The 24,291-nt window shown below is 36.6% G+C and overlaps 1 protein-coding gene across 1 annotated transcript in view; it reads right to left on the bottom strand.

Annotated features, from left to right (window-relative positions):
• The window catches only part of FRYL (FRY like transcription coactivator), a 185,517-nt gene that overhangs the window by 82,629 nt on the left and 78,597 nt on the right, over positions 1 to 24,291 (bottom strand). Inside the window, exons 8-18 of the mRNA XM_052641734.1 lie at positions 22,964 to 23,132; positions 22,579 to 22,671; positions 19,063 to 19,161; positions 17,529 to 17,630; positions 14,402 to 14,446; positions 11,564 to 11,667; positions 11,263 to 11,371; positions 8,186 to 8,272; positions 6,234 to 6,405; positions 5,585 to 5,717; positions 37 to 144 (exon numbers count right to left, since the gene is read on the bottom strand). Of these exons, the coding sequence (XP_052497694.1) occupies positions 37 to 144; positions 5,585 to 5,717; positions 6,234 to 6,405; positions 8,186 to 8,272; positions 11,263 to 11,371; positions 11,564 to 11,667; positions 14,402 to 14,446; positions 17,529 to 17,630; positions 19,063 to 19,161; positions 22,579 to 22,671; positions 22,964 to 23,132 (1,221 nt within the window). The remainder of the gene's footprint in view (positions 1 to 36; positions 145 to 5,584; positions 5,718 to 6,233; positions 6,406 to 8,185; positions 8,273 to 11,262; positions 11,372 to 11,563; positions 11,668 to 14,401; positions 14,447 to 17,528; positions 17,631 to 19,062; positions 19,162 to 22,578; positions 22,672 to 22,963; positions 23,133 to 24,291) is intronic.

Raw genomic sequence — 24,291 nt, forward strand, 5'->3', positions numbered from 1 at the left:
CAAAAGTTAAACTCACAAACAGGAATTCTCATTTACCTTGCCAACAGTTCAATAAGGTCAGTTCTGCTCATACCATCAGGAATCAGCCTTGGAATAGCAGCAATGCAAGTTCTAAACAAGTCAATTTTGGGTTTTCTTTCCCCTCTAAAAAACAGATTACAAGAGGACTTAATAAAATGAATCTTACATACATCAAACAATGAAAGCAAACTTAGAAAAATTATTACAGAAAATATGAGCCCACCTCCAAAAGTTTAATGTATTTAACATAATAAAAAGAGTATATACATTTCTAGTAAATAACTCTCAGTTTATAAATGCAAAAAAAAAATATGAGCCCACCTCTGAAAGTTTAATGTATTTAACATAATAAAAAGAGTATATACATTTCTAGTAAATAACTCTCAGTTTATAAATGCAAAAAAATTATATATAATTAAGGAAAAAACACAGCTAACAAGAAAAAAAGGTTGTCAGTAATTAGTAATTAATAACTAATAATAGATAACTAGTAATAGATAACTAATAAGGACCTACTGCATAGCACAGGGAACTCTATTCAATACTCTGTAATAGCCTACATGTGAAAAGAATCTAAAAGAGAGTGGATATATGTATATATATAATTGATTCACCCTTCTATACTCCTGAAACTAACACAACACTGTAATAAATCAACTAAACTTCAACTAAAAAACTTTTTAAAAAAGAAAACAAGCAAAACAGATATTCAAATAGTAAATATTAAGCAAATTATTTATTGGTGGCACAGTGGTAAAGAATCTGCCTGCCAATGCAGGAAACACAACAGACATGGATTTGATCCCTACGTCAGGAAGATACTCTGTAGTAGGAAACGGCAACCCATTCCAGTATTCTTGCCTGGAAAATTCCACGGACAGAGGAGCTTGGCAGGCTATATAGTCCATGGAGTTTCAAAGAGTCACACATAGCTGAGCACACACATATATATTTATATTATTTATTAATTCAAATAAGTTAAATCTCTGATTTAACATTTGATGTATATATAATTATTAAAATAAATAATATAGACATTAAATAACCTAATATTAGTTATTTGGGGGCCTATAAAATTAACAAAAAATTTTCTTTATTTTCAAGATCATATACTAACAGGAGTTTTAGAAAACAGACATTCTAATATACCACTGGTGGTATGGTTTGTTCTTGTCTTTTTATTTTACTTCAGAATATACAAACACACACAAAAATAAGCATATTGTTTATGTAATAAAATATGTGAAATTTGGAAATTCTGGTTCTTCCATATGCTTGACAGAATTTAATTCACCTGTATTTTCCCTAGTTATTCAATGATTTTATTTATTTATTTTAAATATCTAACCTTTTATATACTGGCTTTTATTGTGCTCTATATTTCAAGGGAAAGCTGTTAATTTATTTGACACAAATTGTCCTTCAGCTGGCCCAATAACACAATTTTTATATAGAAAAGAATTGGGATGTTTTAAGAGTTTGGGGTCAGTATTCATTATAGTGGCTATGAATCTACTACTTGTTTTTAGTGATTTTATATATAGTCAGTCTTCTCTTAGCTTTGTCCTAATATGCATGATTTTACTTACCATAATTTAGTCAAATAATACCAGTCCCCAACAGTGCGGCTGAATTTTCTGTTACCTGATATTAACTGAAAGTAACTGTATAGCCAAGCTTCCCTATTAGCTCTTCAGCCTACAAATCAGGATGTAAATAACAGATGTGTATCATAACCAATGATTTCATCACATCAATTTTGTCTAAGTCTGTCATGATTGGTCACTATACATCTGTTACTCGGTGCACACGGCAAAAGTGTGTAGCTGTGTTGATTCCCTGTCTCCAGCGGAAAACTCAGGTGATACTGGACAAAAATGGATAATCAAAAGAGTAAGCTGGCCAACAAAAATTAAAGCACAGCAAAGGAAAAAGGAAGTGAACACTGGAAGTGAAATTCAAATCAAACATTAATGGAGTTACAGAAGAAACAGCTGATGAGGGCAAGCTGACACTGCTGTCACTGAAGATCCAACATATGCAGTCAGACGAACTCAGTGAGGGCACATTCATGGGCATAAATGAGGCAAGTGTGGCCAAAAGGATGATTTCCCAGAGGAAGTAATGCAAGGGGAAAAAGAACCCCTTCACATTAGAGAAACTCTCCTGGGGCTTGCCAGGTGGCGCTAGTGGGAAAGATCCTGCCTGCCAAGGCTAATGCAGGAGAGAAAGAGAAGAGGGTCCAATGCCTCAGTCAGAAAGATCCCCTGGGGAAGGAATTCCAGTATTCTTACTTGGAAAATCCCATGAACAGAGGAGCCTGGTGGGCTACAGTCTATGGGGTCACAAAGAGTCAGACACGATGAAGTGACTTAGCACGCACAGAGATGTTAGCATATACTAGTATATAGTAACCATGCATTCATTGAGAGATCCAGAATCCAATTTGGTGGTCTAAGACCTACAAAGCAGATGTTAACAGCATAAAGAAGTCCTCTTGTAAAAAGTACATGGATACTTTCTAGCAAGCAAAAGAAGTTGTTGCCATAAAATATATCTTTCTGAGAAGGAAGTCCCTAACAATAAAGGGAAACTCTGTGTTGACAAGCAGTCCTGGGAGTGGGGTGGAGGGTGACGTGAGGTACAGTTTCTCATACAAAAAACTACTCATACATTATTTCCCTCTGTACCCTCAGTTCCCAGGAGGTTTTCAGCTTTTCATTTTTGTTGAACAAAGCTCTGGAAATAAGAGCATTTATTTGACTATGCCCCGACCAGTAACGCCAAAGAAGCTGAAGTTGAATAGTTCTATGAAGACCTATAAGACCTTTTAGAACTAACACCCAAAAAAGATGTCCTTTTCATTACAGGGAACTGGAATGCAAAAGCAGGAAGTCAAGAAACACCTGGAGTAACAGGCAAATTTGGCCTTGGAGTACAGAACGAAGCAGGGCAAAGGATGATAGAGTTTTGCCAAGAGAATGCACTGGTCATAGCAAACACCCTCTTCCAACAACACAAGAGGAGACTTTACACATTGACATCACCAGACGGTAACACCGAAATCAGACTGATTATATTCTTTGCAGCCAAAGATGGAGAAGCTCTATACAGTCAGCAAAAACAAGACTGGGAGCTGACTGTGGCTCAGATCATGAACTCCTTATTGCCAAATTCAGACTGAAATTGAAGAAAGTGGAGAAAACCACTAGACCATTCAGGTATGACCTAAATCAAATCCCTTATGACTATACAGTGGAAGTAAGAAATAGATTTAAGGGACTAGATCTGATAGATAGAGTGCCTGATGAACCATGGATGGAGGTTCGTGACACTGTACGGGAGACAGGAATCAAGACCATCCCCAAGAAAAAGAATTGCAAAAAAGCAAAATGGCTGTCTGGGGAGGCCTTACAAATAGCTGTGAAAAGAAGAGAAGCCAAAGGCAAAGGAGAAAAGGAAAGATATATCCATTTGAATGCAGAGTTCCAGAGAATAGCAAGGAGAGATTAGAAAGACTTCCTCAGCCATCAATGCAAAGAAATAGAGGAAAACAACAGAATGGGAAAGACTAGAGATCTCAAGAAAATTCAAGATACCAAGAGAACATTTCATGCAAAGATGGGTTCGATAAAGGACAGAAATGGTATGGACCTAACAGAAGCAGAAGATATAAAGAAGAGGTGGCAAGAATACACAGAAGAACTATACAAAAAATAGCTTCATGACCCAGATAATCACAATGGTGTGATCACTCACCTAGAGCCAGACATCCTGGAATGTGAAGTCAAGTAGGCCTTAGGAAGCATCACTATGAACAAAGCTAGTGGAGGTGATGGAATTACAGTTGAACTATTTCAAATCCTGAAAGATGATGCTGTGAAAGTGCTGCACTCAATATGCCAACAAATTTGGAAAACTCAGCAAAGGCCACAGGACCGGAAAAGGTCAGTTTTCATTCCAATCCCAATGAAAGGCCATGCTAAAGAATGCTCAAACTACCACACAATGGCACTCATCTCATACACTAGTAAAGTAATGTTTAAAATTCTCCAAGCCAGGCTTCAGCAATATGTGAAGGGTGAACTTCCAGATGTTCAAGTTCGTTTAGAAAAGGCAGAGGAACCAGAGATCAAATTGCCAACATCTGCTGGATCATGGAAAAAGCAAGAGAGTTCCAGAAAAACATCTATTTCTGCTTTATTGACTATGCCAAAGCCTTTGACTGTGTGGATCACAATAAACTGTGGAAAATTCTGAAAGAGATGGGAATACCAGACCACCTGACCTGCCTCTTGAGGATCCTGTATGCAGGTAATGAAACAACAGTTAGAACTGAACATGGAACAACAGACTGGTTCCAAATAGGAAAAGAAGTACGTCAAGGCTGTGTATTGTCACTCTGCTTATTTAACTTCTATGCAGAGTACATCATGAGAAACACTGGGCTAGCGGAAGCACAAGCTGGAATTAAGATTGCTGGGAGAAATATCAATAACCTCAGATATGCAGATGACACTCCCCTTATGGCAGAAAGTGAAGAAGAACTAAAGAGCCTCTTGATGAAAGTGAAAGAGGAGAGCGAAAATGTTGGCTTAAAGCTCAACATTCAGAAAACTAAGATCATGCTACCCAGTCCCATCACTTCATGGCAAATAGATGTGAAAACAGTGGCAGACTGTTTTTCTGGGCTGTAAAATCACTGCAGATGGTGATTGCAACCATGAAATTAAAAGACACTTACTCCTTGGAAAGAAAGTTATGACCAATCTAGACAGGATATTAAAAAGCAGAGTCATTACTTTGCCAACAAAGGTCCGTCTAGTCAAGGCTATGGTTTTTCCAGTGGTGATGTTTGGATGTAAGAGTTGGACTATAAAGAAAACTGAGTGCCGAAGAATTGATGCTTTTGAACTGTGGTATTGGAGAAGACTCTTGAGAGTCCCCTGGACTGCAAGGAGATCCAACCAGGCCATCCTAAAGGAGATCAGTCCTGGGTGTTCACTGGAAGACTGATGTTGAAGCTGAAACTCCAATACTTTGGCTACCTGATGCAAAGAGCTGACTCATTGGAAAAGACCCTGATGCTGGGAAAGATTTAGGGCAGGAGGGGAAGGGGACGATGGAGGATGAGATGGTTGGAAGGCATCATCAGCTCTATGGTCACGGGTTTGGGTGGACTCCGGGAGTTGGTGATGGACAGAGAAGCCTGGCCTGCTGCGGTTCGTGGGGTCTCAAAGTCGGACATGACTGAGCAACTGAACTGAACTGACTGAAACCAGCCATGTCCACACACATCTGGGGTAGTTAGGATTTATCCATAAGGCCTTGTCACTGACAACGAACTGTATGGATCAAGGGTGACTTTTGCTATCTATATTGATTTGACAGCACATAAAAAGGTAAAACTGAGCCTGTGGAAAGAATCGCTGTATCAAAAACTGCAGCAGATGGCAACAGGGGCAAACTCCAGAAGAAAAAGTAAGGGAACAAACAAGCAGAATCAACCCTCTATACTTATGAAAACTGAAATAGCAATGAAGAGAAATTACTGACTACATACGTAATCATATCTTCAGGCTCCTTATTGGACATCTGCACACTAGTCATACACATGGGCCTCCCAACTTCTTTGTCCAAATGTCTTAGAATGCTATCTAATGCTTTTCTCACTTGAGGATAGTAAACTGACATTCCTGGAGGAGGAAAAAAAAAAGCTCAGTTACAAAATGTAAAACATTAGACACAGAATAATTAGTTATTCTCTGTAAAATATAAAAGGTTATTGACTTTTAATTGGCATTAGCTTGTTGATGTTACAGAAGAAATTCTGACTTTGACATACTCTTCTCCCTGATGATCAGCTTCAGTATATTGGAGGAAATGTATAAAAATTATGCACACAACTGAATCTGAAGAAGGACAAGATGCAATGGATAGTATCATGTAAGAAAATATTAAGAGTCGGACACGACTGAGCGACTGAACTGAACTAAAGAAAATATTTAATCCAAAGTCTCCTAACATGAAAATTTACAGATATTATAGAAAATGTATTCATTTTGTATCACTCTATATCCTGGAATAACCTGACACATACATTCATAGGCAAATAAATGTATGTAGGCAAATATATTCATTTTAGCTTTGATCATAAACTTTCACAAAAGAACATTAAACTATATTATTTATTTATTCCAGTTAACACTAACCTATGACTTTTGCTTCTTCATCTGTCAAGGTTTTATTGAGGAAAATTTTCTTTACACGCAAGGTGTTTCCTGAGGGAAGGATAACTCCTGTCGTTGGCATTGGCGGTTCACCATCTTTTTGCTGCAAACTGTCCGCTATGACAAGGAAGACTCTGAGGCCTATGTTCATTCTCTTCAGAGAAAAAAAGTTTCAAAATAAAAATGTCAGAAAATTCCTCTTTTTTTCACGCTAAAAACATCTCATCAAGTAACAGTGAGGGATGGGAGGAAGAAGGATAGAAGAAAAACGAACAACATTCTCTGTTCAACATTTTTTAAACCAGCCCAGGTGCTGGAATTTAACATCCAATTCCCAAGTGCCACTCTTTCACTCTGAGGTCAACTGGCTCTCCTGTTTTCTAGCTTACTTCAAAACCCTCCCATTCCTTCCTCAGCTCTACTACCCTGATACTGTACGTTCCCTTCTCTGAGTAGATCATTTGTCTTCCACGTCATAGTAAAAAACCACCAATCTTCCTCAATTTCTCACTACAAAGTACACTGATCTACTTATATCTGCACCTTTTCTTCCTCTCCTTTGCTCTTGTTACAATCAAGGGGTGCTGATATTCCTAGTTATTATATAGAATCCTACCTGCTCTTGCATTACCGGGAAATTACACTATCAAATCATTCCTTCTCGTTCTTGCACCTTCAACATTTCCCTTTTAACTGAACATATCCGATTCCTGTTCACTATACTCAACTAGCATAATGGAATGATCCCTCCCCGTTAATACTTCCCTCTCACTCATCAGTGAGCATACTGCTCAAAACAGTGGGCATTTTTCCTTCATTCTATCTGACTTTTCAGCAGCATGGAACACAGTCGAAGAGTTCTTCTTTTCTAAACACTCCCTTCCTTGACTACATCTGCACCACTGTGGGCTGTATCTTATCTACCTGCATTTCAGATTTACCCGCCTTTACCTGGGTATTAAACGTTATGCTGCTTCAAGGCAAGTTCCCAGGTTGCCTTTTCTTACCGTTATGTGTTCTCTCCCAAAGTAATTTCAGATATTTACATGTCTTCAACTACCACTCGTACCAGAGTACCCCTAATTTTAAGCCTCATTTCTCTGAGCTTGAACCCTTAGACCAATCTGATACTTCTACTTGGATGTCAAAAAGATGCCTCAGATTCACCATGTTCAAACCAAAAGGCACTTTCCCCACAAACTCAGTATCTTCTCAGTGTTTCTTTTCTCAGTAAATTATCTCTCTATCCACCATACCATCTCAGCCCAAGCTGTCACTATTCATGACCTACACCAGTACTAAATGGACATATGCATCCCAGTGGGTGTGTAAGACAGTTCACTGGAATATAGGAATAAAATAAAACTTTTCTTTATATATATATTTTTGTCCAAGATCAAGGTTTTCAGCTTTACTCCTGTCTTTACATATGACATAACGCTGGTGAAATTAGTCTAAATATCAAAAGGTCATTTCACATAGTCATAGAAGACATTTTGTTAAGCATGTCATCTATAAAAATCAGTCATTTTTGATCACTTTAAAAATCTGGAAATAATTATTAACCTATCTTAAAAATCCTACAAGTAAAAAGCTTCAATAACTTTCCAGCTCACTTGTTAAACTACTAAATATATACCTAAGATTTGATTATGAGAAGAACCAGCACAATAATTTTATATATTCTCCAGTGTCATTAGAGTCCAATAAGCAATTAGTTCACAAAACATCCTTAAACAATCTGAAAATTTAATATCTAAAGTATAAATAGGAGTTTACTAGGGAATAATAGGACCAAAGAAGTAGGAAATAACATTTATTTTAATTTGTCTTTAACTAGGAATTTAAGCCTAAGAGTTCTGATTCCAGAAACTGGGCTCTAAAAAAAATTTTTTTTAATTATATAGGATAGTAAGTTACTATAATGTTCTTACCTCTGGATTAATGGTGAAAGTTTTAGTAGATTTTCCAACACTGAGAAGATCAAATATTATTTCTTTCATTGCAAAATCCAAACGTTCCTAGAAAAAAGAAAAACAATCAATAAAATCTTAGAAATTTCTTCTGCTATAGGGATGCTTTGGAGATATTGTAGGTTTGATCTAGACTGCAATAAAGCAAGTCACATAAATTTTCTGGCTTAGAAGTGCATATAAAAATTATGTTTATACCATATTGTAGTCTATTAACTGTACTATAGTATTATACCTAAAAAGCAATGCACAACCTTAACTAAAAAATACATGATTGCTTAAAAATTGCTAACCATCATCTGACAACACAGGGTTGCCACAAACCTTCAATTTGATTAAAAAAAAAAGTGCAATATCTACAAGGAAAAATAAAGCAAGCTAAATAAAACAGGGCTCTGCCAGTATATGTTAGGTTATCATGCTAGCTCAGTCATGTCCAACTCTTTGTGACTCCATGGACTGTAGCCTGCTAGGCTCCTCTGTCCATGGAATTCTCCTGGTCAGAATACTGGAGTGGGTAGCAGTTCCCTTCTCTGGGGAATCTTCCCAAACCACGGATCATGTTAAGAATTACACAAACAATGTCAAGAATACTTGTCTGTGACCAGAAGAAGTTCCTGAATCTAGTTGGACAAAAGGAGAATACGTATGAATTAATGTTAATGGGAGAAATATCAATAACCTCAGATATGCAGATGACATCACCCTTATGGCAAAAAGTGAAGAAGAACTAAAGAGCCTCTTGATGACAGTGAAAGAGGAGAGTGAAAAAATTGGCTTAAAGTTCAACATTCAGAAAACTAAGATCATGATACCCGGTCCCATCAGTTCATGGCAAATAGATGGGGAAATAGTGGAAACAGTGGCAGACTTTATTTTTTGGGCTCCAAAATCACTGCAGATGGTGATTGCAGCCATGAAATTAAAAGACGCTTGCTCCTTGGGAGGAAAGTTATGACCAACCTAGACAGCATATTAAAAGCAGAGACATTACTTTGCCAACAAAGGTCTGTCTAGTCAAGGCTATTGTTTTTCCAGTAGTCATGTACGGATGTGAGAGTTGGACTATAAAGAAAGCTGAGGGCTGAAGAATTGATGCTTTTGAACTGAGGTGTTGGAGAAGACTCTGGGAGTCCCTTGGACTGCAAGGAGATCCAACCCATCAATCCTAAAGGAGATCAGTCCTTTAGGTGTTCATTGGAAGGACTGATGTTGAAGCTGAAACTCCAATACTTTGGCCACCTGATGTGAAGAGCTAACTCATTTGAAAAGACCCTGATGCTGGGAAAGACTGAGGGCAGGAGTAGAAGGGGACGACGGAGGATGAGATGGTTGGATGGCATCAGTGACTCAATGGACATGGATTTGGGTAGACTCTGGCAGTTGGTGATGGACAGGGAGGCCTGGTGTGCTGTGGTTCATGGGGTTGCAAAGAGTCGAACATGACTGAGCGACTGAACTGAACTGAATGTTAAAAGTGTATGATTATATATATGTGATTTAATTATCAAATGATTAGTTTAATACCCAAACCAGTAGGATATAAGTTTTAAACACTCATTTACCAAAATCATACTGAAGATCTAAGTGAAGTAATTTCCAAAATAATGATGAAAGGAAGCTTCATGATAATAGTTATGCAGCAGGCCTGGAGAGCAAGAAATTCAAACTGGGACAGAAAAAACTGGGCTCCAGTAAGGTAATCTCCAAGGAAAAAGAAAAAGTCAACTAAGAGTAGCTGATGTTTGAGAGGAGCTCTATAGTTCTGGAGGAATGCTGGTGTGAAGTGATTAATCCAAGGGAGTGGGTACAACCCTAGAAGAAGGGATGTGATAAAATGGCAAAAGTTCTCTGAACCACAAATCTAAAGCACAATCTGCTTTCATTCATGTTGCTGACACATTTATACTTATCTAATTATCATTAATTTGGTGCTTCTGTAAATAGAAATGTATTATTTTTTAAAATAGTCTTTACTTCTTCACTGTCAAGAATAATTACCTTATGGGTCATCTTCGTTGTCAACAGTTTTAGTTCAAAGAGAACTCAATGAACATCCTGGAATCCCAGTGTTTTTCCTAAATTGAGACGGTAACCCTACCTATGCTTCTCCAGGGCTGATGTCACAAAAGACAATGTAGATGCACTTACTCAGTCTCCATTTACTCCTCTTCAAATAAACCTGCCTTTACTGCAGAGGCTCCAAAGCTAACATGACATTTCCCAGGATGCCTTTGAACAACAGGCTTCAGAATGTGATTGAAACCCAGGGAACTGGGGTAGAGGAGGAGGAGGACAGAGAGAAACGCATCTGTTTTACTGGTGGGATCGTGGTAGCAGCATGATTCCGAAGCACCTTGGGGGTATGCTTCCTAATTTGGCAGCTGTTTTGACTGTGGCAGAGGCAGCAGCTCCCTTGGGAGTCCAGTGTTACGGTCTCTTCTGTCCTATTAGCAATTCTGTAAACAATCTATATTCCTTAAAAGACCCCTTTGGGGACTTCCCTGGTGGTTCAGTGGTTAAGACTCTGCCCTTCCATTACATAAGGCACAGGCTCAATCCCTGGTCAGGAAACTAGGATCCCACATGCCACATGGCAGTCAAAAAATAAAAATAAAAAGACCCCATTGGGTTCAGCTCTCTACAGTGGATTCTAGTGTCTGCACCTGAGAACCTAGATTAATATTATTATGAAAACAGTGTTCCACTATCTTTCAAGATACTCGGGCATTAATTAGTTTACAGACTAAAAGTAGGATTATGAGATTTCCTCAACTCTTTCTAAATTGAGTGCTTCCATTTGTGGGAATTTCCTTTCCTTCTCCAAGTGTGTAGATCAATGATTTAAACATATTTTGCACACACACAAAAATCAATCATTAGCCTCATTTATTTTTTACTTTTTAAAGCATACTTTTTTCACTATTCAGTATTAATAAATGTTTTACTACCATGCTTTTAGAGGTGTAACAAATTCTAGGAGTCTGAGTCACTCTTATAACTTCCACATATATATGTATTATGAGTCAGTCACTCACCTGAGCAATGAACTGAATAATCTTCACAAATATATTGAGAGGTGTGTCACGAGGAACCACACTTCGTGAACCTTTCGGGAAAAGTGCTGACACTATGCTCATAAGACGACTAGAAGGAGAAAAGATTTAGTCATGATGAGAGAATGAAAGTAACAAAACATTAGCAAAATATCCTTCCCATCCTGTCAAGGTAATTCATATTCCTCCTCAAGGTATTTTTGTTAACTAATATTCATTAGTGTGGTTATTTTTTTTTAACCAAGATGTTATTTGAAATATGCTTTAAAACAAAGGCACTCACCTTTGAGTTACAGTGTTGCTTTCACATTTTATTCTAATTACATAGACCCACAACAATCTATACAAAGATTCCAGTGCAACTCGAGACATTTTAGGATCTTTATTCTGTTTAGAAACAAAAGAGAATAAAAATAAGCTTATTTATTAAAGTACTTGCAATAAATTTAAGATCAATTATATTCTATCAACAATTAAAAGCCCTTTCCATTCCCTTTTTTATTCAATACAAAACAGGTTTCAATATGTAAGTATATGTTTAGTATATGGTAAGTGGAGAAAGCTCAAAAGCAACCATAAATAAGGGACTTGAGTCATTCCTTGTATTCTCAAAACAAAAGAGTAAAATACTAGAATTATGTATTTTCTGTGTATATAGTTCAACTTACCTGATGGTAAATGGGTCCCACAACAATACTGACATAATGATGAAAGGATTATTCATCTTTGCCATAATTCATTGCAGCTCATAAACAGTTAAAATTTAGAACACCAAATGTTGTTATAGATATTTGCACTTATGAAACAATGCAAAATATTATTGAGTGATTATATTAAAAAAAAATATGGAATGGTGGGTTAAAAGCATAGACTCTGAAATTAGGAATAACTAGCCAAACCTCATCCTTGGAGACTGTTACATTGTTTGGTGAAAGTTTCTTCATTTCTAAAATGCAGATTAGGGTACAAGGTACCCTGTACCTACCTCACAGATTAAGGAAGTTATTATATTATGTGAAAAGCACTTGGAACACTGCCTAGCACATCTTAAATGCTCAGTATGTGTCAAGTGTTTGCCCTTAATTTTTAGTTTAGAACAAGAACATTATTATTTAAAATGAGAAAAGCACCCATTTCGATCACAATTTGGTCAACAAACCTTTTCCTCATATGAGCTATTATAAAAAGTGAAGTTCTCAAATGACAAGTCATGTAGTGAGAGTTTATTGTAAAATTTGAAAATTAGCTAATAATCATCTTTATTAGGAGAAATTCTTTATGCATCTGTTAATTATAATGCATTTAGTCCTATAAATTAGCATTTATTTAATTTGGCTTGAGGGATTTGCTATTGTTAAACAATTATTTTATATGTAACAATGGACAAAAGGGACTTTTTAAATATGAAGTAGCTGAGCCATTCTATCTTGTATTTTCTCAGACTACAGAAAAATAGACATCTGCTCCCGATAATTAGAAGCAATGCAAAAAGATTACTACTGGAGTTGTTTTTTAAAAAGACAAAAACTAGGGGGAGAAAAGTATAGGGCTTCCCTGGTGGCTCAGATGATAAAATCTGCCTGCAATGCAAGAGAGCTGGGTTCAATCCCTAGGTCAGAAAGATCCCCCCTACAGAAGGTAATGGCTATAATTTTGCACATCTATGTATATGAAGATTTGATATAATTCAGAATGGAATATCAACTATTCAGTTTGTCAGAGTCTAAAAATCAGTCTTTTCCTCTACTGTCAAATCCATGATTCCAAATTTTAAATATACTTCCCAAGTAGTTTTTTTATTAATTTGTTACTAATATAAATAAAGTAACATATATAGTTACACACAATGTATATTTCTAATGTAACAACCAAGCTTTCTGAAATACTTTCTTTTCTAGCACTTAAATACAAGGTCTCAGATATCAAAATAAGAGTTCAGTTTTGGGCTTCCCTAGTGGCTCAGAGGTTAAAGTGTTGCCTGCAATGCGGAAGACCCGGGTTTGATCCTTGGGTCGGGAAGATCCCCTGGAGAAGGAAATGGCAACCCACTCCAGTATTCTTGCCTGGAGAATCCCATGGACAGAGAGGAGCCTGGTGGGCTACAGTCCACGGGGTCACAAAGAGTTGGACACGACTGAGCGACTTCACTTTCACTTAGTTTTAGGTACATTACTAATAATACTTTCACTTTGTTAATTATATTTTCAAAATATGAATATTATAAACCAACATGTAATAAATTACATATTAAAAATCTAAGTCTAATTCACATAAAAATTCTTCTCATATAACTTAGAATATCTTATATGCTGAGGCATCTGACATGAAATAAAATTTGATTTTCAAACTTTCCAAGATGGACTACTGTGTTTTATAAAGCAGATTTATTTTATAAAGAACAATGCCAAACAAGATAAAAAGTGATTAAAAATAATATAATTGTTTATTTGGTCAATGAAATGCTGCTATACATGTCTGAATAATAAAGAGATCCTCAGTTAATCTAATCCTTAAACAAAGATACATAATTCCCTAGTTACAGTTCTGGTCTAATTTGAATAATCAGATTACATTAATAAAGTCCAGTTTTATTAACATATAATAAAGTTTTGATGTCAGTCAAATATGCTCTTGGCAGCAATCATTTTAGTGTTTCTTCACCTTTTCCTACTATGAACAAAAACAAAAAAAGAGATTTACTTAAACTCAAACCAGTAGGATTGAAATTTTAAAGTGTTGTATCAAAATCATATTCAGTCGGAGTTACTGTCCCTTTAATTTCATTGGAAAATATTTTAAAAGTATAATTTATTAAAAAAACTATATAAAAAGGTATCATAACAGCTAACATAAATTAAATAGAATATATTAAAACGGAAGAGGATGGCTAAAGATCAGTATTCGGTATCATATCTCTCTATTAAATTCATCTTCTTGGGGCCACATTAATATAAACCTTTGGTAGAAAGTTCCTGCTGTATGCGCCTCTTCTTTTACAACACAAGAAGCAGGTTTGAATAAATACATTGGACATGCAAGGCAGCAATGGGTAAAGGGGGGAAAAAAGCCACACTTAAGGAGATAAAGCAATATTTTACTTTGTAACATCAACACGACTCACCTGGAGAGTTTCTATTTGTTTTCTGATACTGTTGTTAGATGGCATCTAAATAAAGCAATGTGAGACAGCAAACATAAACATGAGATGCAGCACATGCATGTTAGATGAAAATAAGCACAAAACAAGACAGCTCTTCACCAAGGTCTCTATTTAGGAGAAATTTGAAATTTCCAAGACAGTGGCTAGAAACACTAAGGGAAAACAATTCTATAATTTGGGCATCATGGATCATGGGATACACCTACAACACTGAAGCTGAGAGAAAATAGTTAAAATTTTCAACTGTCTAATTTTTCCTCTAAAAGTACAGCATTTAATTTTAGGCAAGTTTCCATTTTTAAAAGAAAAGAAGCATACACTGTAGAAAAAATATTTCAATTATTTTTATATGGCACCTACTCTTATTCCTCTCTTTCTTATTCTTCAGAAGCTTTAAAATCATTTTTCACATAATGACCTCAACTGACATAAATACAGGGGCATGGGAAACTACCAAATCACATTTGGGAGAAAAATAGCAGATTTAACATTTTCAGTGAAAATAAACTGTTGCTCTCTCATGCTTTTATGGACCTACAGATTAATGGCCATTTTTCTGGTCACCAATTTAAAAAACTAGTATGATAATTTTTTAAAAACTGTGCACTATTTTAAAGTACCTTGAAAATGTATCATTTTTATTCCTATGAATCTATAGAATAATGCCTTTTTAATACCCCAGAATTATAGCCAAAAGCACATTTTTAAATATTTAAGTATAGCAATATTCTTTTTAGTACATTATAAGGTAACATGGTAGACCAGAAAGAACAAAAACTATGGAACTAGATGGATTTAGATGCAAATCTTATCTCTATTAGCCTCAGTTATAGTAAAAATTAAATGAGATACCATACTTAGAAAATCTAGCCTATAATAAATATTAATAAAAATTTATTTTAAGAAGTAGTAGTTCTAAAAATAGTGTTAAAGATTACTTTGAGATCAAGAGATTACTTGAATCTCAAAGCAAAATAATTTAGGGAAGACCTTCATCTTGGGCCAGGTTTCCCTATATACAAATCAAATAAGTTGTACCTGTCACAACAGATAACTAACATAGTTTTTCCCTGAATACTCAACTCCTTACCTCAACTATGCAGCGTAGCCACAGTATATAAAACTTAAAAAGGAGGAACCAAGTCATAAAATTTCTGCTGAATAGAGCCTTAATGTAAGTTAAGGGTTAATGGTCAAGACAACTATATTTCAAATATTCATGCTAAGTGGCTCTTATCTCCTTTAGCCTGGCAGATTGACACAGCCATTAATGAAAATGGACAATATGCCAGAAATGTTTAATAGGAGGTAAGGGTTCAAAGAAAACAGCATTTTAAATGAAAGCCTTAAGACAAAAAAAAAAAAAAAAAAGTTAAGGTACTGCGAAAGAACTGCAAATATGTTAGGTGGAAACGTATATATATAAAACATTCCAACAAGCAACAGAAAAGTATGAATTGTCATGAAACAAAGCAATCTTCCAGAAACACTTAAACTGTGTGCCTTAAAATATGTTATTATAAGTTTGAAGAATCATACTACCCAGAAAATTATCACCTCCCTTTCAGCACCTAAATCTGTATGAATTACCAAAATAAGGACAGAAACAATATAATGTACTTAATTAAACAAAACTTATTTTCTGGTTGCATGGCATAAAGAATTTAACCAGTTTGACTAATCCTGAGAATTTTCATAAATAAAGCGAAGAGAATATATCAATTCTCATCCAAATATGAATAACATCAATGTATGTATATTATGGAGGGAAACAGCCAAAAATACTTCTGGGAAGACCTATTTTTAGTATATCTTACTAAGAAATAAAAGTATTTTTCAAAATGATATGTAAAATCATTTAAAAAATGCATATATAATAATGTTGCCCAGTAAATCAATCTTTAAAAGTGAGAAAAAGAGAGCCAGTCCTATTTCTCACATCATGATTAGCTGTTGGATCAGAGATAAGTCAGTTAATCTCTCTGTGCCTTGGTTTCATTATCTTCAAAGTTTAAGATTTTCAGTTTTAACCCTAACTTAGAGGAATAACAGAAAATAAAAAGCCATGTCTGCCTCACTCCAGTACTCTTGCCTGGAAAATCCCATGGATGGAGGAGCCTGGTAGGCTGCAGTCCATGGGGTTGCTAAGAGTTGGACATGACTGAGCTACTTTCCTTTCACTTTTCACTTTCATGCATTGGAGAAGGAAATGGTAACCCACTCGTGTTCTTGCCTGGAGAATCCCAGGGACGGGGGAGCCTGGTGGGCTGCCGTCTATGGGGTCACACAGAGTCGGACACGACTGAAGTGACTTGGCAGCCATATTTCTATAATACGTAAGCAGATATTCAAATATATTCATTTATGCATCAAAACAGTATTCAAATCCAGTGTTCATATGACATTCAGATGTGGAACATTTCCATTCTGTGTCAGATATTAACTGTGCTCCTGTCCACAGAAGAAAAGATCCTGTGAGATCCTTCAGCAGAGTATCCTGGGAAGATCCTTCTACCTCATAGTTTTCTTTTCAGCCTGAACACAGATGTGCCAAATACTATTAATAACAAGTAATTATCCCTTGATTCAAGCCAGAACATTTCAGGAGCTGTCAAGATCCAGAACCATCCTTCTAGATTTGACCAGGCATAATTACACTAAATGTGCTTTTAGTGATATTTTATCATCAAGGCTTTTTTCATTTTATTCAGACTTGAGCCAACATTACTGAATTTTCTCAAAAGAAAACACAAAATAACAATTTGAAGAATTTTATAAGATTAACTAATACTCTAAAATTCTAAAGGAATTAATAAATATTGCTAAATCTAAGATATTATGAATAATCATTTAAAATATATAATTTTGCATTCATTAAGACCAACTAAATTTAATCAATAGTTTATTCATGTCTGTAACATGATTCCCTATAGAAGAAATGAAGTATGTATAAGAAAAGAAATATGGTAAAATATCTCTATTCAAATGAACTATAGTACTAAAAGTTTTATTATATACTGTTTAATATACATGCATGAGTGAATGTACTAGTCAGTATTTACAGGTCAGAAATGAGATTAAGTCTTACCTTTAAATGTGACAAACAGTTCTGTAGGAAAATATGCCAGTTATTTAAAAAAAACTGTTTCTGACTGACACATAAAAGGCAGGTAATTAATGGATATAGAGCCTAAAGGAGAAAGAAACAGAATCAAGATTTTTCATAAAAAGGGCAGCACTGGACTTGTCAATTATATTTCATTCATTCTCATAAAAAATTCTATTAGCATTTTTCTGTTTGTAATAAAAAATACAATCAGGGAATAATCAAAGAAATGACAAAGGGCATTTTTTTCTGTAAGAACAATTTCCTGACGTATCACCTCTCCCCAAGTTAGAAATATGCTGTTATTTCTCCCTAGATCCAATACTCCTCTAACTAGAACAGCGGCCCTGGGGGTCAGAGCACAGACCAACGTTAACGTTTCAGCTTTCAGTTCATCAGGTGACTTTAGGGAGTGTGTGTGCTCCAGTCACTCATACGTTAAAGTGCTAGGGGTCTCACTTTCCTAACATGAAAAGTGAGGATGATCATCACACATATCCTATAGGGTTCTGAGGCATAAAGTAAGATAAACAGTGGAAAGCACTTGGCTTAGTGCCTGGCACAGTCACTGTTGATTATTATTATACCTCTATCTTAAGTGGTCAAGTACTCATCCACTATTGCACATTTTCTCCAAGCTGCATACAAATTTACAGAAAAATCCCTCAAAGTTATTGAAGTGTATGGCTAAATGGGGAAAAAAAAATCACCTTAAATTTCTGAAAAGAGAAGATGTAATTTTATAGACAATCACATGCTTCAGAATACAACTTATTATAATATAAAATTGGACTTCCCTGGTAGCTCAGACGGTAAAGAATCTGCCTGTAATGCGGGAGGCTTGGGTTAGATCCCTAGATTGGGAAAATCCTCTGGAAGAGGGAATGGCAACCCACTTCAGTATGCTTGCCTGGAGAATCCCATGGACAGAGGAGCCTAGCGGGCTACAGTCCACAGGACTGCAAACAGCCAAACACGACTGAGAAACTAACACTTTCACTTCTCACTATATTTAAATTTTCCTATATTCTAATACGGGTTTCAGATGGTAAAGAATCTGCCTGCAATGCAGGGGACCCAAGTTCAATCCCTGGGTTGGGAAGATCTCCTGGAGAAGGAAATGGCAACCCATTCCAGTATTCCTGCCTGGAATATCCCACGGATAGAGGAACCTGGCGGGCTATAGTCCACGGGGTCCCAAAGAGTCAGACACAACTGAGTGACTAACACTTTCACTTTACATATTCTAATACAAAATTTAAAGCATCTGTCAAAACCTAGAATAACGTCTGAATAACCTACTAAATACAGAGCAAATAAAATTAAGAATATACAGTTTTTAAAAGAGCAGGAGAAAATAGGTAAAATTTCCCCCTTGTGTTTACAATTTGGATATTTTACAATTTGAGTTTTTATAATTCTCTTTAAATTCTACTAAAAAAAAACTCTACTAAATTCATAAATCAATTATTAAAATTCCAAATAAATATGTGAAGGTTTGAAATGTTTCTCATACCAATGAATGTTTCTTTCTGGAACTCAGTTCAAAAGTAGTCTGATAAAGCATCTCCACAAAATTTTTCAAGCAGGGAACATTCACTTCGTTTTTCACAGCCTAGGTAAAAAGATAATACAAAAACAAAGAAAATGGTTACAAACGTTAGATCAAACTATACAGAGATTACAAAGAGGGTTTGTAAGGTTTGAAATTGGTTAGTAATTCTCTGAGTATCTAATGGAAGTTCCATAAAGTAAATAAGACAAACCAGGTCCCTGCCCTGGGTGAACAAGCAGAGACTAGAGACAAGTGAACAGACAATGACTATGTGGTACAAAAAAAGCTCCAAGAGAAAATTCTATGTGCTCTTAGGGCACTCAGAACGGACCCCAGTGAAACACTCCATAAGGAAGTAATATATACACTGAATCCAGCATTTCCTTGCCTAAGATACTATAGCATCCCATGTAACCTCTCTGACCTTATGTCCCACTGCTCTGGCCCCTGCACTGGGATCCGGCCACACTAGCATCTCTGTTATTCCTAGAACACATCAAAGATGCTCTTGCTTCTGGATGACTGTGCTGGCTCCTTCTGCCTAAGAAAGTCTTCCCCCAAATCTGGTATGCCTTGCTCCTGCATTCCTTCAGTTTTTGGTCAACTGTTATCATCCCTTTCAAGGTGGTGGCCTTTGCTGAAAGTTGCTCAGCCGTGTCCAACTTTTATGATCCCATGGACTATACAGTCCATGGAATTCTCCAGGCCGGAATACTGGAGTGGGAGGCCATTCCTTTCTCCAGGGGATCTTCCCAACCCAGGGATCGAACCCAGGTCTCCCACATTGCTGGCGGATTATTTATCAGCTGAGCCACCAGGGAAGCCTGATCTTTCCTAATCACTCTATCTAAAATTTCAACTCCCCTACCCACTGCAGCATTTTTAGGGCCCTACCTTGCTTTACATTTCTCCATAGTACTCACCAACACATCTGGCATACTGCATATTGTACATATTCAGTGACTGTGAGTTAGCTGAACTGGATGTAAGATACAGAAGAGTAAAAAAATCTTACCTACCCTGACCATTGTTCTACTCTGTGTATAGGAGAGGCCCTGACACACAGGAAGCACTCAATACAGATAATGAATAAACAAGCAGAGGTCAACTAAGAAAGGAGGCTGGGGGTTATTAGAGCGGTAAGAATGTTCCAGACAGAAGAAGCTCCATGTACAGAGGCAGGTGTTATGGGCTGAATTGTCCCAAAATTCAAACACTGAAGTCCCAACCCCACATACCTCATAATGTGACCTTATGAGAAAATCATTGCAGACATAGTTAGTTATAGCTGCAAGATAAGGTCCTATTGGAGTATGTGTGTATTGGCGGGGGAAGGGGGTGCTACTTCAACATGACTAGTGTTCTCAAAAAGCGGGGGAAATGCAGACATAGACATGCACACAAGGAGAACACCATGTAAAGATGAAGCATAGATCAGGGTGAAACTTCTACAAGACAAGGAATGTCAGAGATTTTCAGCAAACTACCAGAAGCTAGGTAAGAGGCATGGAACAGATCTTCCTCACAGCACTCAAAAAGATCAACTTGCCAACACCTTGGTCTCAGATATCTAGCCTCTATAACTGTGAGACAATAAATTTTTGCTGTTTAAGCCACCTAGTTTGTGGTACTTTGTTAGTGTGCAATCCTAGTAAATAAACTAAAAAAGTAAACATGGCATTAAAGAAGAACTAGGCAACAGTAATAACGGACCACAGTCAAAAGTCTTTCTTCCTACAATCTGCTCCTCTTGATGAACTGCCTTGAAAACTACAGCATACTCTCAGATACCTGGTAAAAACAGATTTTCAGACAAAGGGGAAGCACACATGACAATTCGGGATGGATAAGCAGTAACTCAAATCACTTCTAAGGAACAAATATCTCCAAACAGGTAAATACACAACCGAACTGTGCATCCATACAATATACTAGTCAACAATGAATAAACTGCTGATACATTCTGTAACATAGCTGGAACTCAAAATAATTATGCAGAGCAAAAGAAACCAGGAAAGAGTCTGTAGTGACAGATTCCATTAGTATAAAATTCTAGGAAACCCAAAACTAAGTAGAGGAATAGAAAGATCCATGGTTAGACCTCAGAAAAATGTGGGGTGAGTGGTAGTGGGGATTAGAAAGGAGCATGAAGACATTTTTGGAGGATGGTAGAAATGTACACGATCTTCATTGCGGTGAAGGTTTTACAGACGCATACATGTGTCCAATTGTACAATTTAAATATGTGTAGTTTAAGTCAATTTTGCCTCCATTAAGTTTTTAAAAATGAAATATGAGTGTGTATGTATAACTATAAAGAATATCATTCATACAGCAGTACATGGTGAACTGAAAGTAAATAGCATTATCACATACCACACACACACAAAAGCCACACAGGAAGCAAAAAATTCTAGCATGTCTAAGTATGCTAAAATCCCTGAAGTGAAGTGAAGTGAAGTCGCTCAGTTGTGTCTGACTCTTTGTGACCCCATGGACTGCAGCCTACAAGGCTCCTCTGTCCATGGAATTTTCCAGGCCAAGAGTACTGGAGTGGGGTGCCATTTCCTTCTGCAGGGGATCTTCCCGACCCAGGAAATGAACCCGCGTCTCCCACATTGCAGGCAGACACTTTACCGTCTGAGCCACCAGGGAAGCCCGAAAATCCCTAAATCCTATTTATATCACATTATGTGACTAGTGTGTGGGCTTCCTTGGTGGCTCAGATGGTAAATCTGCCTGCCATGTGGGAGACTTGGGTTCAACCCCTGGGTCGGGAAGATTGCCTGGAGAAGTGAAAGGCTACCCACTCCAGTACTCTGGCCTGGAGAATTCCACGGACTATATAATCCATGGGGTCACAAAAAGTCGGACATGACCGAGGGACTAATACACACACATGTTAGTAGTTACTACAAATTAATTTTGAGAAATACAGTGACTTTAGACCAAGAAAAGCTTTCATAAATCTGTTTCCCTAGAAGTTACCATGATCATATTTATAATAATCATATTTTATAAATAACTTAGGATACATATTTTGACAGGTATGATGAATGTTATGGCAACTACACAAATGAACATTTAAAAGTGAGACAGTCCTGTAAAATCTAAGATACATGTCACAGTACTTTTAAATTCTTCAGAAGCATTAAAATGGCAGCCACCCTGTAAGGAGCAAATGCCATTAAATGCAGTGTGTTATGCTGAGCTACTTGAGATAAGCATTACTTCCAGGTTGCAAAAACACTGCCTGTTAATGGTCTCTAAATCTTAAGGGCCTGGGCTTGTTCTTTTAATTAAAAGACAGATCAGTGTTCTGCTATTTGTCTAATGAAGATTTCCCTACACCCACATAACATTCAAAGTTTCCACTTTATTGTCTACGAGATTATGAGAAAGTAAGAATGTATCATCTGGTAACTCTTCAGTGAACAGAGACTTTCAAATACAATGTAAAAATAAAAATGGACTTACAGCAGCTACAGGGATAAGAATCTCCACAAATAAACCAGCAAGTGCATGTTTTATATCTTTATCTTTTACTTCTAAGAAATACTGAGCACATTCCTTGAGAGGGGAAAAAGATATATTAGATTAACAAAGGAAGAAGATTAAGAAATGATAATATCACAATAATTTCGTAAACATTGTGCAATTTTATCAGAAAACTAAGTTCAAATTCATGCTCAAATTTAAAAAGAAAGTTAACTCACACTTGTGACAATTTAACACTTGGAATAAGGAATTAACTCTTATCATTAATTCATATTTATCTTGTTTCTTTTAAAAAAGTCATTTAAAGCAAAAGCAACTACTGTTAGGCTAATTCCAATCACTGCAGTTGAAAAGGGTAGGTCACCTGCATGAACTGAAATGATGCTTCAAAATCTTCTACAGGATACATTTTCACTCGGAAAAACTTCATTCCCATTATTAAGCTGATGACACTTTGTACCACATGTGGACTTTGTTCCTTTTGCCGCAGTTCTTTTAATTCTGTCACAAACTTCTTCCTCACAGCCTGAAACCTTTAAAATACACGGATACATAATTTGATACGAATTAAAAATACTCATGTCTCACATGATATTAAAGGTTGAAATCAAAATGTCTTTTACCTAAACACCATCTCCTTTCTCTGCCCTCATCAAAACTACCAGAAAAACACAGAGATGAAAACAAAATTATTTGTTATTCTAAATTTGCTATTCATTTAGTTTTTCAAATCAAAAATGCCTTAGGGAGAAATTCTAATTTCTAATAAGAATTAGGAATTCCATATTAGAATTAGAAATTCTTATTAGAATTATAATTTCTTATTGCTGTAATACCATCAATACAACACTGCTGCTGCTGCTGCTAAGTCGCCTCAGTCATGTCAGACTCTGTGCGACCCCATATACGGCAGCCCACCAGGCTTCCCTATCCCTGGGATTCTCCAGGCAAGAACACTGGAGTGGGTTGCCATTTCCTTCTCCAATGCATGAAAGTAAAAAGTGAAACTGAAGTCGCTTCAGTTATGTCCGACTCCTAGTGACCCCATGGACTGCAGCCTACTAGGCTCCCCCGTCCCTGGGATTCTCCAGGCAAGAACACTGGAGTGGGGTGCCATTTCCTTCTCCAATGCATGAAAGTGAAAAGTGAAAGTGAAGTCGTTCAGTTGTGTCCGACTCTTAGCGACCCCATGGACTGCAGCCTACCAGGCTCCTCCGTCCATGGGATTTTCCAGGCTAGAGTACTGGAGTGGGGTGCCATTGCCTTCTCTGCAATACAACACTACTACCACTTATTAATAATCATCATAAAAATAAGATCTAATAACCCACCCATAAAACATCCATATGTAAATCAGAGAGTGTCTCTAAATTTTAAGGGTCCTTTTTAATGAAGTCTGCAATCTGAGTGACAAGGAGGGCAGACTGAGGCAATGCATTTGTTTAATGAGATAAACCAATCAACTGTAGACTACTAATTATCACTAAAAATTATTATCTTCTTACATTGTAGAATAAGAAGCATGGGGGGACACTGGTCTCACAATCTGAAAAAGCTAGAGAATCACAATGCTTTCAAAACATTGAGCACCATCTTGGATTCAAATGACCCCAGTTGTTAAGGCTACTAAGTTTTTCTTTGTTTACATTGCAAAAAGATATCTGATAGTTCGTTAATCAATAATACTTCATT

The sequence above is a fragment of the Budorcas taxicolor genome, chromosome 6 (genome assembly GCF_023091745.1).
Source record: "Budorcas taxicolor isolate Tak-1 chromosome 6, Takin1.1, whole genome shotgun sequence".
Classification (NCBI taxonomy): Eukaryota; Metazoa; Chordata; class Mammalia; order Artiodactyla; family Bovidae; genus Budorcas; species Budorcas taxicolor.